General features: G+C 35.5%; 1 protein-coding gene across 1 annotated transcript in view; it reads left to right on the top strand.

The window, feature by feature from the left end:
- LOC102498605 (rap1 GTPase-GDP dissociation stimulator 1-like) overlaps window positions 1–9717 on the top strand; it is a gene marked incomplete at its 5' end in the record, with an annotated part of 35891 nt that extends 26174 nt beyond the window's left edge. The window contains 2 exon segments of the mRNA XM_027766661.1: window positions 116–155; window positions 9596–9717. Coding sequence (XP_027622462.1) covers window positions 116–155; window positions 9596–9717 — 162 coding nt within the window.
- Between the last annotated feature and the right edge of the window lie 2079 nt (window positions 9718–11796).

The following is an 11796-nucleotide window of genomic DNA, read 5'->3' as shown; positions in this document are numbered from 1 at the left end:
TTAAATTCTGGGATATAATATTCAACTCCAGACTTGTCCCTATGATTAAGTTGGCCACTTTCTTAGTTTTTGGACTCTTATTTCCGTGTGTCTGTGTTTAATTTTCCTGAAACAGCACACCCTTGAGACCTTCGTGGAGATCTTGTCTGGTGCTGGTAAATTATTTCAGGTTTTGTTTATCTGAGAATGTTCTTGTCTTTTCTTCCCACCTGAAAGATAATCTTGTCAGGTACAGTATTCTTGGCTGAAATTGCTTCTCTCTTAACACTTGGAATATATTTTCCCATTCTCTCCTCGCTCGCATTGTTTCTGATGAGAGATCTGCTGTTAGCCTGATGGGATGTCCTTTGTAGGTAACTTGATGTTTTTCTCTTGCCAGTCTTAGTATCTTGTCTTTATCTGTGATTTTGGTCAACTTGGCTATAATGTGTCTTGGAGAAGATCTTCTTGGGTTGATTCTATTTGGTGTTCTTTGTATTCCCTGGGACTGGATCTTTGAATGCCTCTCTAAGTTTGGAAAGTTTTCTTGCAGGATTTTGTGGAATAGATTATCAATGCCCTTATGGGTCTCTTCACTCTCTGGAATGCCAATTATTCAGATATTTGGACGTTTGATGATATCCAGTACTTTTCGCATATTATTCTCTAAGTTTTGGGCCATTTTCTCAGTCTTCGTGGTGGATTTTTCTAGGCCAGCTATTTTCTCTTCTACATATGAGATTCTATTTTCTGAATGATCTAGTCTGCTTTTAATACTTTCAAGAGAGATTTTGACTTCCTGTATTATAGACTTCATTTCTAACAGTTCCGATTGAGTCTTTGGTAAAGTGTGCAATTCCTTTTTTAGATCTTCCAAGAATTTCCTCATCTCCTGGAACTCGACAAGTTCTTTCTCCTTTCTCTTTAGCAGTTCATTATCTCTCTTCTCTTCCATCTCTGTTAGTTTCGACATTATGAATGCCCTAAATTCCTTATCAGACATTTTCATGATTTTCACCGAACTGCTTGTGGATGAAGAAGAGTTACTCTTTTCCCTTGGAGGAGAGGTATTTTCTTGTTTTCCCATATTTCTTGAGATCCAGCAGTGATTTCTTGTCATCTGATGGATGGTGTGTTTCTTTCAAATTCCTGAAATTCAGCCTGAATGTTCAGGAGCAAGCAGACAGAGGTGATCTAGAATCTATTTGCCATTCTGTTGTGATCACTGGTGCAGCAGATTCAGTACATATTGGGGAATATTTTAACCCTATTAGTATTTGGATGTTTAGCTACACTGCTCTTAGATCCATGTAAAAACACATTGAAAGGATATTGGAAGGTGGAGAGACAAGAAAAAGGAAAATGAGAGAGACAAACAACAACAAAAAGGGAAAAAAAAGACAAAAAAATTAAAACAAAATTGTAATTACTGTTCTTTTAAAAAAAGAACATGGTGGGAGGACCAGAGCGAAAATTAAAAAGATTAAAGGTGATTAAAAAGGTGGAGCTAAGAGTCAGAGAAAAAACTGTGCCTTTTAAAAAAAGTGTAAAAAGGAAAAATTACCAAAAAAAAAAAGGGAAGACAGAAGGAGAGAGAGACAGGAACCGAGACAGAGAAATAGAGATAGAAGACTGAGGGTGTGGGGGCGGGGGTTCCCTACCGCTAGCTCATTTGTTGGAGGCTGAATTATCGGTAGAAAATCTTCATTCCCTGAGAAATCTAGTTCGCTGTAGCCATGTGGAACCTTCTTCTCCAATCTTTCAGTTTCTACTATAGAGTGTGGATATTCATGTATTTTATTTGGTTTTAATTTCTTTTATACATTAAATCACTATACTTAGTTTGTAAAGTGAACTTTCCAGCATGAATGCATTTCACAACAATCCAGTTGGGGACACTATACTCATTATCATCAATAAATAATAATTCATTTCTGTGTCCCATAAATGTCTTGCCTTTCTATTTTTGTCTTCAATGTCTCTCCTCACATTCTCCTCCTTCTTTGACCCACTTCCCACACTAACTTAGCATTCAATTTACTTTTCACGGGGCCAGCAGGTGCTGTAGTGGTAAAGGACCTAAGTTCTCACATGGCCAACCATGGTTTTTTGTTCTGGACCCTGTGACTTGAAAATTATGCCTGGCATGTGTATGTGCATGCATGCCCCAAATCCTGAGAGGATAATGGAAGAAAAGGGTTTAAGGCATGACCAACCTCCTGAGGATTAATTTCTCACTTATTGTTTTTTTTTGTTTGTATTGTTTGTTATTTTTTTGTTTTGTATCTCTCTCTGGTGAAAGCAAATGAGTTACAGCAGACCCTAAAGAAAAATTAAACTCGTGCCTCAGTGAAAATACAAATTATTTTTTGAAGTCTGCCTTTTTAATCCTAACTTTATACTATGTGATTCTGCTTACATGCATTCTTACTAACATACAGATGTTTTCACATCTTTTTTATATGCTGATTTGTTTTCTTATGTTGTTTAAACAGCAGTCCAATTAAAATCAATGTGGTAATGGATATGCACACATAGTTGAACATTATATAATGAAAGGAATGAATTTTTAATTTAATTTAATTTTTATTTTAGATAGAGTTTTGCAGTAGAACATGTGTGCTTGCCAGAGAAACAAAGAGATAAAAAAAAGCCAGAAATTATCCCCTGGGGAGATGGTGATGCCACAATCCCTTTTCCTCCATTCTCCTCTCAAAATTTTGAGTTCACATGCACCTTCACCCAGTAAGATTCAAGCTGCCAGTTCTGGGACTCAAATTGTACTTAGGCATTTGGGAGTCTGACAACGCAAACAGTGCATCTTCTGCTGATCTCCAATTAATATATTTTTAGGAAAGTTTGTCAGTGTGTGAACATAATTGATTGCACTTACACAAACCAAGATGATATTGAACATTGCACATGAAATTAATATGATCTAACTTTTTTGTCATTGAATTGTCTTCTGTCTTTGTAGAGCACACAACTCTTATATATATGTCTATATGTATGTGAAAGTGTGTGTGTGTGTGTGTGTTTCTGTGTGTCTAAAAAAATTCCTCTATATATCCTTAAACCTATTACCATTTGTCAACAAAGTTCTTCTTATATATTGATCTTCTATAAACACAAGGAGAGTACAGATTAAAATATCATTCAGGTTTTTGTAGATACCATTCACATTTCCTCTTGTCATGTTACATACCATTTTTTTAAGAATTGTTTACATAATTTGTTATTATTAACCTGCTTCAATTTGATGAGAGAGAGAGAGAGAGAAAGAGAGGCAGAATGTGAAAGCCAGTCAATAGATCCAGGGATCAAACCATAGTTTTCCATATGAGAATCCAGTGCCTTCTCCACCCCACCACCTGCCAGACTCTTGCATATCTTTCTTTGTTGTACTAAACATCTCAAAGCATTGACTATAATCTCAGTCATAGATGAGGTAGAATATTTATACAACAGGAACCAGTAGATTACGTATTGGTTACAATGCTGGACTCCCATGTGACTAACTGCAGTTTGAGTCTCGGACCTGCTGTATAGACCCTCATGCTGAGTGCATGTGCATGCATGCTCCCATCCTAGGAAGAGATGGAGGAGAATTGATTGTGATATGGCCTTTCCCTCGTGGGCTAATTTCTCACTTTCTCTCTCAATGTCTCTGTTTCTCTCTCTCGTGAGTGCACACACCCTAAGGCAAAAATCTTTTTAAAAAAGATTTATATAACAATCATGCTTTACACATGTATTGTGTTAATATATAAAAAGCAGGGCTCTACAAATGTCAGAGTCCAGAAGTAAATTAACCACATTCTTATCATTCTGCTAGCACATAAAATTTAACTTAAATTTTTATTGTGTACCTACATATCACATTATATATTTTAAAATCGAGAACTAAAACTTTTCTACACAATCAGATATGAGAACCTAGTATAAATATTCTTGGGAACACAGCTTTTCAGAATATTTACCTTGTAAAAGCTGCATTGAAATTGTTTTGAAGAGAGTGATTACATAAGAGAAAAGAATGACCAAGGGATTAGTTTAGTTACTGTACAGTAATTAGGTACATTGGAGATATTTGGCAAATAATACATAAAGAGGGCTGGCAGATGAGGTGATGGTTAAAGCACTGGGCTCCCACATGGTTGACCATGGTTCTTGTCCCAGACCTGTGGCTTGCTTTCTCACTTTCCCTTTTTTTCTCTCTCTCTATTTCTGTTCATATATTAAAATAATAATAATAAATACAATTAAATAAATAATATTTACAAAAATTTTAAAATAGTAATAATACATAAAGAACAAAGGGAAGCATACTAGTTCTTCATGATGAATCTTTGTAAGGGTGACCAACACATAACACAAGGGTTAAATTCTGGACTTCCACAAAGTTACTACAGTTTTGAGTCCTGGAACTGGAGACTTAAAACTCATGTCTGCCATATGTGCATGGTTTCCTCAAACCCTGAGAAGACAGTAAGTAATGGATTGCAGTGTGGATATCACACCAGGAGTGTTTTGTCACTTTCTCTGTCTCTCTTGAGTGCATGTACCCTATAGAAAATTTCTATCTTTAAAACAAAACAATTAAGAGAAAACCTTACTAATATTAATGTGATGGAGGATTAAATAATACACAGTGTTGAACCATTAAAAGCAATAGTTTTCTACAAAGTGGAGAAAAATTGAGACATCTCATCAAAACAATTTATACCATATATGATTATGACTAATAATTCTCTTTTCTGCTCAGACTCCTGAATCGGTGTGTAGTCACGGCTGTGTTCCTGGATTTCAAAAACTACCCCAAGAAGGAAGACCTGTTTGCTGCTTTTTTTGTGTCCTGTGCCCAGACTCAGACATTTCAAATCAAACAAGTATGAAATACGTAACTAGATTCTTAGTCCCTTCTATTGCTCAATAAAAATAAAACTAATAATACTATTAGAAATAAAACATGGGGGCCAGCAGATGATGTGGTGGTGACCTGGATTTCAAAAACTACCCCAAGAAGGAAGACCTGTTTGCTGCTTTTTTTGTGTCCTGTGCCCAGACTCAGACATTTCAAATCAAACAAGTATGAAATACGTAACTAGATTCTTAGTCCCTTCTATTGCTCAATAAAAATAAAACTAATAATACTATTAGAAATAAAACATGGGGGCCAGCAGATGATGTGGTGGTGAAGGCACTGTTCCATGTGGCTGACTGTGGTTTAATTCCCAATCCTGAATCTTGAATCATGCCAGGTGCATGTGCATGTGTGCCCAAAATCTCTAGAGCAGAAAGTAAAATAAGAGACTGTGGCAAGGCCATCTCCTCCGGAAGGTGATTTCTCACTTTCTCTCTCTGCTGAATACACTGGCCCTATAGCAGAACTCTCTCTCTCCCCCACACACACATACACACACACACACACCAGAGAGAGCGAGAGAGAGAGAGAGAAATGAATCATAGAGCACCACTGATCTAAATTCATTTATTCATTGTTTTGGTATACTTATTTTATAAACACTATTACTACCCTATTTTGTGTAAGCTGTTATCTGGTTATGCTCATTCTATTAGGCTCAACTCTGAAATAATTTCCAATGGACACCCTTGCACTTTAGTGCTGGGTGAGACAGTGTCAATCTTAAATCTCATACTGGTGCACATTAGTCATGAAATGAAAGATGTGTCATTATCAAGGTGACATCTGGGTGCCTTAAAGTTGAAATCTGACTTTTATACCCAGATGATAAGCACAATATAATAACGGATAAATTATAAAAATATTTTAAACTTATTTTTGAGAGTTTTTCTTTCTTTTTTCTTTTTTCCTTTCTTTTTTGCTATAGGGCACGTGCGCTCACCACAAAGACAGAGAGAAACAGAAATACAGAAAGGTGAGAAATAACCCCCCATGGGGGATGGCCGCACCACAACCCCTTCTACTCCATTCTCCTCTTGGGATCTTGGGCACACATGCACACGTGCCTGGCATGAGTTTAAGCCACTAGAGCTGGGACTCGAACTGTAGTTAACTACATGGTAGACCAGCAACCTATCCATTATACCAAAAGATGGTTCCAAAATATTTTAAACTTTTCCAACCATGCTCAAATATACCTGTGCAATTAAGAACAAAGAATTGACTAATATCAGAATATTACACTTTGAATTATATTGCAGGAAGAAACAAGAAACATAGTTTAAAGATTGAAGACTCAACATTCTAATCAATTTTACACTTAGTCACCTCAAAATTTACTGTCATACAAAATATAAAATCAAACAATTGTCAAAATAAAATGTGGTATTGGCAATTGTAAAATATGAAAAATTATAATAAAGAATGTTTCCATTTTTCCAATATTTAAGGAATAAATGTGGTTTGAATTATTCCATAAGTATTATTCAATTTCTGGCATTCTAACAGTAGAAATCATTTTGATTTCCATTTTTCTTAAAAATATTTATGTTTAGGTTAGAATATGCCAAGAAAAAATGTCTATTTTCTTGTGAATGAATTGCAAAACCAAATGAGTTTGTAAAACAAGAAATAAAAATAGAAGTATGGAGACAGCCCATGGCATGGTGGGTAAGGTGACTGAATCTCACATGACCCAAATTGTGACTTGAGTCCTCAATCAGATGACTTGGAAAATACACAGAAGTTTGTACATTGTGCAAAATAATGATAAGGTAAAAATATGGTGCAGAAGGGATTGTGGCATGACTATTTTACTGAGGTGGTGCTGTCTTCTAGTTCTTTCTTTCTCTGGGTGTCTCTCTCTAGTGAGTGAATGTGCCTCCCAGCATTTTTTTTAAATGAATAATATGAAGCCAGCAGGTGGCATGGTTGCTAAGGGTGCTGGACTGCCACATAACTGACTGTGGTTTGAGTCCTGGACTGGGTGACTTGTTTTCTCACTTTCACTCTTTCTCTGGTAGAATTAAAAAATAATAATAATATAAGAATAAACTGAAAAAAATAAAAAGATATTTGATGATGATAATAGAGATTTTAATGTCTTTGTATTGAGTGATATGCATGGTATTTATTCTGGAAAAATAAATGCAATATGCTGTAAAGGTATAGGTGATTCAATGTAATATAAACAAGATTATGATAATAATAAATAAGATTAATAATTACAAATTAAATTAAATAAGTAATTTTTAAATGAAATTAGGAGCCAGTAGGTGGCTTGATTCATAAGGTACTGGAATCCCACAGGACTGATCATGATTTGAGTCTCAGACCTGGCCACTTGCTTTTCCACTTCCCTCTCTCTTTCTGTCTATGTATCTCTGTGCTGAACATAAATGTCTTAGAGCAAATTTTTAAATTAATAATAAATAAAATTAAATAAATAATTATATCTTTTAAAAAAACTGAATAGAGAAAGAAAGGGTTTGGGACCCAGAAGAAAATAAGCACATTCACGTGGATGCCAAACCTATTCCTGAAACAAAAGTTTGGAGTATTTGTTGACTTTTGGAATAGAAATAGGTAATACAAGCAAAAAATGTGATTAGTTATCACTCTAATTCTTTTTTTCTAAGAACTGTTTATTTAATTCCATAATTATTATTATTAAAATTTGCTATAAGTCATTCACACTCACCAGAGAGATCTAGGAAGGGAAAGTGAGAAAGCAAGTTACCATGTCTGAGACTCAAACTGCAATAAGTCTTGTGGGAGCCTAGAACTTTTGTATTATTTTAATTTCTTTTATACATTCAATCACTATACATCACTTTGCTTGTGAATTTTCCAACATGACTACATTTCTCACCAGTCCAGTTAGAGATGCCCTACATGTTATCATCAACAGATAATAATCCATTTCTATGCCCTGTAAATATCTTGTCTCTTTGTTTTTCTCTTTAATATCTTTCTTCAGACTCTCCTCCCATCATATTATCACACAAGGATCTTAAATGCCATGACACCACTGTAATTCTCTGAGATTATATTGGGTTGTAAGAGTCATAATGTATTTTTAGTTGTATTTTTCTTTCTATGGAAAAATTTGTCACGACTTTTTCGACAGCCCAGTAATATTTGCCTCAGTATTACCAAAAGTAAATAAATACTTGAGTGAATACTAGACACACCACCTATTTTTCTAAAAAAATTTAATTGAAATGCAGATATACTTATTAATTTCCATAATCTCGGTGGCTGCTTTCCTTCTATATAACAATAGAAGTAACTATGTCCAACAGAAACCACATAATGTATAAAGTCAAAAAATATAACCAGCCTCTCAAAAATAAAAATACAACTATGCTTTCTAATGTATATATGGATACTTCAAAAAGAACATTCCATCTTTATATCATGTAATTATAATACCAATTCCTAAAACAATAGCTATATAGGAGCAATCAAAACCCAATAAAGAATTAAATGTTGTAAAACAGTTTTCTAGGACCTGCAGTTGTCATAGTCATTTATTGCTGAACTCCAACATGGCCAAATGCAGCTTGAGTCTCAAGCACGGTGCTTTGAAACTCATGGCAGGCAGGTGTGTGTACATGCTCAAGATCCCGAGAAAAGAAAGGAGAAAAAGAGACTGCAGCATGACCAACCTTTCTGAGGGTGATTTCTCACTTTTTCTTTCACTGTGTCTGTCTCTTTCTCTCTCTCTGGCAAGCACACATGCCCTAACGCAAAAACCTCTACAAAAAAAGTTAAAATTAAACCTGTTTTCAACATTTACATAGGACTAATTATGATAATATAGATAGAAAAATTAAAATGTACAATAAGAAAAGTAGGTACACAAAGTGACATGCTATATAAAAGGAAACATCAATAGAAATTAGGAAAGAGATAGAAGTTATGATATTCCAGGAGAACAAGATATTTCTTGTTTTCTGAATATTAAAAGGAAAACTATTCATGTCTGTTGTGACAAAAAACTATGATAAGCCATGGAAATATAAAGTTCATTATAACGAAAACAGAGGAGAGTGTAGAGAAGAGATCTGGAGTAAATTATCATCATTGATAGTATCATTCAGGGCCATAAGCTGAAAGTTATGATATTCCAGGAGAACAAGATATTTCTTGTTTTCTGAATATTAAAAGGAAAACTATTCATGTCTGTTGTGACAAAAAACTATGATAAGCCATGGAAATATAAAGTTCATTATAACGAAAACAGAGGAGAGTGTAGAGAAGAGATCTGGAGTAAATTATCATCATTGATAGTATCATTCAGGGCCATAAGCTGAGCCAACCAAGATCTTTAGATGCTGAGATCCAGTTTTAAATCACTTTGGTGCCACCTGAAGCTGAAAGAATTCTCCCAGTGTCATCAATATAGGCTCTTAATTCAGTATATCTTGGTATTACCTCGAGGATTCATCTGTAGAAAATTACACAAAAGTCACCATTTCCTTTAACATGACAATCAATTTGTGAAATTGAATTGCTGTATCTTTGTTTTGTCACCAGATGCAAAGCAGTGTGTCCAGTGCCCAGCTCAAGAGTCTACAAACAGTGAAAGAACTCACTGCCTCCCCAAGCCTGTGACATTTCTGGCTTTTGAGGATGCTTTAGGGACAGCCATGGCCTGCATGGCTCTGTGTTTCTTTTTCCTCACAGGTGTAGTTTTGGGAATCTTTGTGAAGCACCGAGACACTCCCATTGTCAAGGCCAACAACCAGGCTTTTAGCTTTATCCTGCTCACCTCTCTTCTGCTCCTTGCTCTTCATTGGTCATCCTAACACAGTCACCTGTGTCCTCCAACGAGTTGCATTTGGCCTTGTGTTCACTGTGGCTGTTTCCACTGTTTTGGCCAAAACAATTACTGTGATTCTGGCATTCAAGGCCATGAAGCCTGGAAGAACAATGAGGTGCTTGCTGCTTTCAGGGGCTTCCAACTCTGTCATACCCATTTGCTCTGTGTTCCAAATGATTATCAGTGGAATCTGGCTAGGAACCGCTCCCCCTTTTGTTGATATAGACTCACATTCTGAGCCCAGGAACCTCCTCATCATGTGCAACAAGGGGTCAGTCATTGCCTTCTACTGTGTCCTGGGCTACCTAGGCTTCTTGTCTCTGGGGAGCTTCACTGTGGCTTTCCTGGCCAGAAACCTGCCTGACACATTCAATGAAGCCAAGTTCCTCACATTCAGCATGCTGGTGTTCTGCAGTGTCTGGGTCACATTTGTCCCAATCTATCACAGCACCAAGGGGAAGTTCATGGTGGCTGTGGAGGTCTTCTCCATCTTGGCCTCCAGTTCAGGGCTCCTAGGCTGCATCTTTGTGCACAAGTGCTATATTATTCTGATAAAGCCAGATAAAAATTCTTGGAAAGCTTTAAAAAACAGAAGAGGTTTCAAATAAAATATAAGACTTATATCATAAGATTGTATCACAATTTTAGGGTTTTGAACCAGAATGGTACAGATTTTATATTCTTATAAAGCAATTGAAAATGACTGACTTCTTAAATTCATTTTTAAAACAATGTATGCATCCAAGTTTTGGCTGTTATACTTTCAATGATGATTGGTATCATAGATTAATCAGTATTTCTTACATTATGGGTATTGATTAATGGTAACATTATATTAATTATTTAGTATTTATTGTGTTCTCCTAGAAAACTTTTTACTTCTATATAGTCAAGAATAATATCTTTACTTCCATATGATTTATTGAGTTGTATCTTCTCTCTCTGTTCTAGGAAGGTCTTGCTTTATTTAACTTTATTATTTTGATAACCATAATTTATTTTAATATGACCAGAAAGTCAGAGAGACTGAGAAATCAAGCACCCAGTTCTGGGACTCAAACTTCTGTCCATCCTGTGGGAGTTCAGTGCTCTCAACTTCTACGCTTCCTGCTGGCCACTGCAATTTAAAAATTATTCCAAGAACTTAGATCGGGGAAAAGACAGTAGTTCAATAAATGATTCTGGATATAGTAGCTATCCATGTCAGAAAGAAGAGAGTACAAACTTAAATGAAGACTTGAAATAGTACTACAGAAGAAAAAGTAGAGGAAATGCCTCAGGTATTGATCTGGGCACAGATTTTTTAAAGACATGAAAATCAGAGGCAACAAAAGCAAAAAAATTCACCTGATATTATAGCCAACTAAAATGATTCTAGATAGCAAATAATCAACAGTGTGAATAGACATGCTTCAAGAGAGGGTTAATGTATTTTCAATCTATTCATCTAGTGAAGGATTAATATTCAAGAGAATACAAGTCAATAAACTGAAAAGCAAAAACAAAAAAATACCAATTACAGAATTAAATCAAGACATGCATAAACATTTCTAAAGAAGACATACAACAGTCAAGTATGTGAAAAAAAAATGCTCATTATCACTAATTATCAACAAAATATAAATCCAAATTACAATGAGTTTTCCCTTCACTCTAGTTAGAATGACAATTTTCTTTCTTTCTTTTTTTTTTTTTTCAATTATCAGCTCATAAAGTTTTTAACAATAGGGAACAGAGATTCTATTCAGGGTTGGATTAAGGGTGGGTCTCGTGCAATTCCGCAATTGTAGGTGAGTCTCCATGGAATACAGTTTCAGGAAAGCGGTTCTGGTAAGCAGAGATGATTATCAGTTGATGCGGCACAGCAGCCATCTTGTGATTACCGGGAATGGTGTTGTGGGGATCTGCAGCGTGAGTTATCCTCGGGTATGTGGCTTCCTTAAGAATGGTAGAGTAGTTCTTGTTTTTCCCTGAGGTAATGCAGGGCTGGTAACCATCATCTTCTCACTGTCCATAGGTAGAGAAAATCCTCCTATACAATATATTTCTCAATTGGTTTAAGACA

Source organism: Tupaia chinensis, unplaced genomic scaffold, assembly GCF_000334495.1.
Source record: "Tupaia chinensis unplaced genomic scaffold, TupChi_1.0 Scaffold143620_1, whole genome shotgun sequence".
NCBI classification, from domain to species: Eukaryota; Metazoa; Chordata; class Mammalia; order Scandentia; family Tupaiidae; genus Tupaia; species Tupaia belangeri.
This window is presented reverse-complemented; position numbering and strand designations above follow the sequence as displayed.